At 38.2% G+C, this 8068-nt stretch overlaps 1 protein-coding gene across 3 annotated transcripts; it reads left to right on the plus strand.

The window, feature by feature from the left end:
- The first annotated feature begins 526 nt into the window (after positions 1–526).
- LOC122670093 lies at positions 527–6167 on the plus strand. 3 transcript variants are annotated; one of them, XM_043867058.1, is made up of 9 exons: positions 527–825; positions 2481–2567; positions 2649–2710; positions 3169–3264; positions 3382–3459; positions 4111–4173; positions 4246–4419; positions 5258–5353; positions 5816–6167. In XM_043867058.1, exons 1-9 carry the CDS (start codon positions 639–641, stop codon positions 5837–5839), a joined length of 867 nt encoding a protein of 288 aa, XP_043722993.1. In that variant the 5' UTR covers positions 527–638; the 3' UTR covers positions 5840–6167. The 3 variants fall into 3 exon arrangements, with proteins under 3 accessions (XP_043722993.1, XP_043722991.1, XP_043722992.1); XM_043867056.1 differs by having other exon boundaries at positions 532–825; positions 5833–6167; XM_043867057.1 differs by having other exon boundaries at positions 533–825; positions 2652–2710; positions 5833–6167.
- Positions 6168–8068: the final 1901 nt, after the last annotated feature.

Genomic DNA, 8068 nt, shown 5'->3' on the forward strand with positions numbered 1-8068 from the left:
ACTCATCCGCTTACATATTCTCTCTCCTTGTGATACACTCATTTTCCCCCTTATTGACCAATGTCTCCAATTCTCTATCTTTCTCATTGGTTGGCGAGTGCAGCTTAGGTTCTTGTACGAGAATCAGCTTCGTACAGTCTGAACCACACAAATGGAATCCATGAGAAGTGGGTCCCACTTAGATTTGGCTCTTGTTTTGCAATGGCGGGAGTTGGAGCGTCCAGCCCAGCAAAATCACCTAAACACAAGAGGTGGGGTGGTCATTTCACATGTGGGGCCTAGGTCAGCTCCCGCCACTGTAAGACAAGAGCCTTTTCCGTCCCACTCTTGGATTTCATCTCTGCGGCTCAGGCCCGTACGAGAACCGGAGCCAGCCTCTTGGTTGCCTCCCCATCCTACCACAAATTGAGAGATCACTCACCCATGTTTTTATGATTGTAACGGTTAAGAAGATTTAACCCAGATCAAATGGACTCTGTTCTTTCTATCGTGTCTTATTCAACCTGTCTCTTGCGCCTTTTTTTTTTGTTTTTATTGGACTTCTCCACTATCCTCTTTCTGGGTTCACAAAAAATGGTTGGATGCAATAGAAACGAAGACTACGCAGTACGCACTCCATAGCAACGCTGAAGCAGTAAATGGCAATTGTTCTTTCCTCTTTCCTCTACACTTGCCTTTCTCCTCCTCGAAACCTAAGGATAGATTCAAACTATGGAAAAAGTTCAAACTTCTCCACCCTGACGAAGCTCGACAGACCAACTCTCATTTGCCATTCTTCCAAGAAGAAAATCAGTTTCATGGATCAAATTCTCGATTACATAGAAGGTATTCTCTCTCTTTCTATTTCAATTCCACTAAATAACTGTCTGTTTTTTCAAATAAGATACAATATCAAATCTATGGTTCAGTTGTCAACTTGTCACAACCAAATTGAACGAATTGGTAAGAAACCTTCTTTACTCTACACTATCAGGAAAAAAGAACAAAAATTGTGCATTGTAATCTCATATCCTCTGATGCAGAAGTTTCTGAACTGGAGAGATTAAGAAGCGAAACATAAAAATGGTCCTCTTGAAGGGGAGCCAACCACCTAAATGATCTTCTTTGAGGGGAATCTAATATCCCTAATCCGAACTCTTCTCAATGAAGAAGTTCGAGTGAGATAAAATTTCCAATGCCTTTTCCTCAAAAGGATCTTGTTCTCAAGGTAGAAGTACATGAAAGTAGGCTCCATTAGGACCCCAATTACCAATTGTAACAATGCCCAATCAATGAAGGAAACAGAACAAGGTTTTCTTGAATGATGGTCAACTTGTGCTGCCTCAACTTCGCTGGAGGGGATTGCATCACCTTCTCTGCGACCCTCTTCATATGATTTGAAATCTCTTGCTCTTTGGGGCTGCAGTTCTCTTCATACTTTGAGAGAAGCAGTGCTTAATTTGCGTTTTTTGGACTTCTTCTTCCCCTTCTTAGGATGTCCTGGCTGCAGTAGTGCCATGGCTTTAATTGATGGCTGCTGCTTCCTCCTTGGGTTTGATCTCCTATCACCAGGGAATAAAATTTACTTTCCAATGCGAGCATCCTTTCATAATTTCATCACATAAAGCCAAATTTTCTTGTTTGACTGTATCTGATCCTCATGATAGCTTTGCTCATAGCCGCTGGATTGTGAGCTACGAGATTAACTGAAGTGCACCTTTTTGAACTGCAACAATAACAAGGGAAACAGAAAGTGATGTCCAACCTCCCAATCGATCCTTTTGGATGGGGATCTAGCCTCCTACTTCCGTTTGTTTCAGCGTTTCCGCGGTAAATTTTACTTCGTAAATTTAAAATTTTACATGTTGAAAAGTTTTTCAATGTTTGTTTCCATAAAAAAAAAGCATTGGAAAACTTTTATGCACGTAAAATTTTTTGAAGTGAAAATTTTCAAGTAAAATTTTACGCTGAAACAAGCAGAGCCTCTCAATGAAGAAGTTCACAAAAGATAAAATTTCAAATGCCTTCTTCATTGATAAAATAAATGTTTTTTGTTGATTGATAAAATACATTAAATACAAAGAGACAGACCTATTCAAACCAACTCCTAAACTAACTCCTCCCATCAATCCATGTATCCAATAACAGTCTTATGTGTATCATCCTCCTTTTTGTTGATATGATAGTTTTTGTATTTACAGGCTTGCTTAGATTTGCCCAATCTCTCATTTTTAACTTTTTGTTGCATAAAAATATGCAACCAGAATGCATCAAATAAAAACTAAAAAAAATTACACTTAAAGTTTCAAAGTTTATCTCAAGAACCATCTAAGAGGTCCAAGCATCTCTAAGAGGCACTTCTAGATTGAAATGTCTACCTTGAACTTGGAACAAGTTCTGGATTTTTTACTTATTTATTATTAATTTATTTTTGGTGGGGATGTATAATAGGCCTAGTTCAGTTAATCTTAAATCTTTTCACCATGAGTGTCCATTTGTAGGAGGACCCAAGTTACGTAAGTGGTATGGGGCACCGGATCAACTACCGAAAGATGGGGCTCTAACAAATGAGGGGGATGAATATGCAGGTAGTCATCTCTAGCAAGTATATAAATGTCTGTGCTACATATTGAGTTATTTAAGGCATGTCAATATATCTTTTCAAAGCACAGAAGAAGAAGCAATGAGAGATGCAGTTTTGGTAACAGATGGAGATAGCGAGATGGGTCAGGTATACCTCAACATGGACCTAATTATTCATTATTTATTTCAGTAGTATGCTGCTTAACCAGAGCTGAAAAAACCTAGTAATCCAACCTGTGACTTAGCTGATTCAGGTCAACTTTGAGCTCTCAGTAGTAAGTTATTAAAATTAGTAGAAGCACGTTTTCAACTGAGTCACTTGGAGGTCAATGATACTGAATATATACTCCAACCATGTTTTCCACAGGATCTTGTGCATGTTCCTCCAACTGATCAGAGTCCTGTCTGAAAGCAATAATGACCTTTTATATGTTGTTGAACTTTGGAAAGTTAACTTGATGACCAACTAGAGGGATTCAACATGTCAATATTTCATACCTGTGAAATTCAACTTGAGCTCCCATGTGTTATACTTTTTTTATTGTGTACCTTGTGGTTGTGCTATGGCTGATGAGCCCCTAATCTTCTAAATTCTGGCCTTTTCAGATGATAATATTGTCATTGATAGTCAAACGAACTCGAGTGAAAGCACTAGTGAAAGATAAGCGTGCCGCTGCTGAAGCCTTTGGAACTTATGTTGAGGTAATAACCTACTGTATTACTGCTGCATGTCCATTTATTTGTAAATAAGTGTTCTTTTTGTTTTTTGCTCTCAATGGCAATGACTAATTGATGCTTACTTATGTTCTTGTATGAAAGTCAATAGCCGGAGATGCAAGTGATAGGTCAATCCTGAAAAAGGCTCTAAGGGGTGTTCGTGCAATAATATGCCCAAATGTATGGATAACAGTGATGTATTTACCTAACACAATCATCATACAATGAGAATGATTAACATTGTACATGGTTTATAGACGTCAGATAAGCACCATGCATGGAGGTACTAGTTAGGATACCATTCCACCATTTTCTAACTACTGCCATTACTTGATTTCTCGGGAACTTTTTATATTTAATATTTATTTTTCACCTTTCTTATTTTGTATTTTGCTTTTAGTTGGTCACACATGAATGGATTTTTTTTTTAACATTGTTGAATTTCAATTTCTACAAGAAGTGATATCCCCAATCCATATAACCAAAAAAAAAAAAAAAGCATTGATTTTGTTGAATCTCAAAATTATTATTATTTTTTTTTGATGTAGCATGTAGGTCTCATGGATTCTAGGAACCTTTCAGAGTAAATTTTGTTTGGAATTCTTTATCGATTCCATTGAATAAGATCACTGGCACTGAAAGTTCTCCTTTTGTCCTTTTGAAGAAAAGCATTAAAATCAAACTGTTTCCTTTATCTCCTCTTAGTTAGATTTTGGCTGTGTTTTGCATACTCTTTTTATTCAACATCCATCTCTTACTTCATAACTGCATTCCATTATATGGAAACAATTTTGTGTCAGCCATTTTCAAAAGACGATGTCTCTTCTGTAGGAAGGGTTCTTTTCTGACAAGGAGAGCTTTAAAGGGCTACAACATATAGTACTTTTATCTCAGGTTATTATTCTCCCTGTCCATGCCATTGGTTTAAAAAAGGTTCATATTATTGAGGTTTAACAAGGGCTACAGTTGGCTGCTTATAGGGGCAGCAGTGATGTTCTAGCTCTGATGATTGGCAACAAGAGAAAATTGGCTGAGCAAGATGAATCAATGGTGATTGCTTCAGGGATCCCATACACCATCATCAGAGCTGGATTGTTAGAAAATACTCCAGGTGGAAACCAAGGTTTCTGCTTTAAAGAGGTATTGTTTGTTCCAATTCCTGTATTTTATGCAAGAGGGCTCATGCAAAGGGTTCCTTTTTTATGTAAATTGGGCATAGAGGAGCATTTCATGTAATTTAGCGCCATTCATAGAACAGAAGAGTTTTCTTCCAACTTCTACTTTCCTTCCAAGTGTTGCATTATACTGTACATATTGAAGGAGATAATTCAGAACATGTTCATGGGTATAATAAAGCTTTCCTTAACACTGCATATCCCCCCCCCCCCCCACACCCGAACAAAAAATAAAAATAAAAGGGTGGGTATCAAAAGCTTTTGTATGCCTGCTTTGACCAGTAGATTGTGAAGACAGTCCACACCAGGTGGAACAGGAGAGACTATATTTTAGCAAAGCTTTCCTCAAAAATAAAAAAGACATTACAAACTTTGTATGCCTTCTTTGCGTGCTCGATCTCGAGGAAAACATGTCTCCTCACCAAGGAGAATAGAGGAGACTGTTCATTAATCAATTAGGGTAATCCAACAGGCAGGCAAGCTCTTCGATACTCAGTGGCCCAAGAATGGTATCAACTTGCAACCTGAGAGTCCACATACTAACAATACATACACACAAATTTCTTTCTGGCTGTTGTAACAGTGTCCATTACCTTCCAACAGCGACTAACCATGGGTGAGGATTGTTTGGTTGTGTGATTTCAAGTTTACACTGCACCTTAAAGTTACCTTCTGCAATTTCAGGTCAAACAATCCTCACTGTTGTTAGCATTGAGCATAACAATGTTTATCCTGGAGTCGTTGATCCAAAGCATGTTTACTTTTTGTTGCATAGAGAATGACATGACTTTATTCCATGTTAGGGTAGTGCAGCACAAGAAAGACTGAGCAAGGAGGATGCTGCCTTTATTTGTGTGGAGGCACTTGATACGGTGCCACAGAGAGGAATTGTCTTTGAGGTTGGTTACTAAACATAAACCATTTATAGTTTGTATCAAATTCCACATTAAACTCCAGAATTTGCTTCCAATTCTTCATTTTATTTGGTCCAAAACTTGATTTCAACTTCTTTGGTCAAGGAAACCCAGTCCTTTTGGATAGGCAACAATTAGTTTCTGCTCAAATTATCTGAGACTTAAGGATTCATCACAAAGAGAGATGTTAAGCAACCTCATGCCTGATCAGAAGACTGTTACCTTCCATCCATTGTCGTCATCATTTGGTTATTCATGATTTTGTTTATTTTTAGTTTAAATTTTACCAAGATTGAGATTAATGGGAAATCTTGCAGCACATATATGGGTCCATGGTTCCCATGAATGGTATCCCAGGTGAGTGGCATTGAGTCCCAAGATGCCCAAGCCATGATCCCCTTGTCCATCCTCTAGATCTGGCATTGTCATCACATATCTTATGATCAGGTGCTTTGTGACACTAGGTGGTGAACGGGGAAGAGAAGGTGCCAGACTGGAAAGAATTCTTTGCTACTTTGGCTGAGAAGGCAGAGCAGCAGCAGCCTCAGTGATATCTCAATTCTCAACAACATAACAAGTGAGACAGATTACAATTCTTCTAAGTTTTGGCTCCGCTTGTCTCTTGGTGAAATGTTTACATGAGAAAAACAAATGCTAGCCATTTGTTTATATGAAGACTTGGACTCCAATGGTGCTTCTATTCCAAATTTCAGAGTTTACCAAACAATTCATTCCAGTCATGCATGCCTTTATAGGGAAACTTCTCACAACATTATCAATATTCATCAGATTTCACTCATCATTTTTTCCCCTAATGAAACACTATCATTTTGAAACCTTTGTCAGCAACTGAAGCTTCTTGCATTGGTCTCTGGGTCGTATCTGTACATCTCAGTGATATATTACTGAAGTGCAAAGGCTGGTAGACACATAGTTAGGGTTTAGCTGATGAGCTAAAAAGAGACTGGTTAGCATTGTCGTTCGAGAATGGTTCTCGTACGCTGGATGCCAGACAAATGGAAGCTAGTACACCCCCTGCCCAAGGAGTGGATTCCATATGGCTGTCATCCAGCGTACGAGCTCACATTCTCGTACGAGAATGTGATTCGAGCTCAGCTTGTGTATGCTACATGTACAGTTAGATGATGATATCTATCCTTATTCTTCGATAAATGCCTCTACTCATTTTTAATGCCATCAGGTGGGACAGTTGTCATCACCTGACCGGGTCTCAAACTCCTTTAAAAATTCACTATTCTCCCAAGTACAGTGAATTAAAGAGGAACGATTTAGTGATTAAGACGTGACATGGTAACAGAAAGTTAATATAGAACATCCCAACATTGTTTTCTGATGTTCTAAGATCTGAAGCAGAAAGATCTATTGGGACTATGGTTGGCCTAAATTATTGAGGCTGAGTCTGATGAAAAAAAAACAGGTGGGAATAAAGGAGTAGGATACTTTGAAGGTTTTTCATAAAATTACAAAAATTAAAATTATTTGTTTCCATTGGTTAAGTAACAGGCAATATGCAATAAATGTTAAAGTGCATTAAATGCTTTGTCTACTTATGTGGTAAGAAAATTATCCTACTACGCATTTCTTTAAAGACCTACCATAATCTGAGGAGATTTTAAAACAAAGAATCAAGATCTCAATCGAGTCTACCAGATTCTGATTTGATTTCATTCCACATCAACCGGAATCAGTCAATTCAGCCCAAACCCTAGAAACAAAGTGTGAATTAACTGTTGCAAAATGAGAGGAATCAAGCTCAGCCTTAGCTGATTCCAATCCAAATTGGCCGACCTTTTTTTAAAAACCGTGACTGAAACGGTAATATTTAAGGGACCCGGTAAACCATCTACAGGACCTCAAATTGGATGGTGCCTATAGAATGAAAATTCCTTTTAAAAACAAAGGAATGAAATAAAGGATACCAATTAGAGCAATTGAGTGGATACCCTTTAGCCAAAAAAGCTTCTACTGCATGGTCAATTGGTTTCTTAAAGATAAAAGAATAATGCCCAAAAAAGCTTCTACTGCATGGTCAATTGGTTTCTTAAAGATAAAAGAATAATGCCCATAGCAACATTATAATATCAAGGACAAAAGGCCTCTTCACGGCTGTGAAGATGGCTCCTCTAACATGGGACCTAGATCTACCACGTGGCAGATTGACTGTGAGCCAAATTTTGGACATGTAAGACCTTTAAATTCCCTGTTCATGTGTCAAATTTCGGCCCAAGCTGAGTCTGTCACATGGTAATACACAACACTGCCCGGAGTATAGTACACATATACATTAGTATATACAAGGGAATGCATGCCAAAACATTAGGGGAGAGGGATAAAGAATTGAAGGGTAAAAGTTGTGCATAACACCAACTAAAAAGTGAAATTACACATCCCCTCACATATCATTGTTTATGTGAAGGGGTGGTATGTTATAAATGCCCTCCCCCAATTGTTAGATTTCAAGGGGGTTCTCTCATTCGCCTAAAACTGCACTTAGGCAGTGTACGGAACCCTCTCTGATAATTGATTTTGAGTATAAAATTCAACAAGTGGCCTATCAAGACTGTCCTGTCTATCCAACAGTTTGAAATTGCCACAGCATCCTACCACATGGCAGAATTTGGAGTCACGCAGAGAGAAACCTTTCTACACTGGACCATAAAAAGGTAAAAATGCCTAAAA

Source organism: Telopea speciosissima, chromosome 7, assembly GCF_018873765.1.
Source record: "Telopea speciosissima isolate NSW1024214 ecotype Mountain lineage chromosome 7, Tspe_v1, whole genome shotgun sequence".
Classification (NCBI taxonomy): domain Eukaryota; kingdom Viridiplantae; phylum Streptophyta; class Magnoliopsida; order Proteales; family Proteaceae; genus Telopea; species Telopea speciosissima.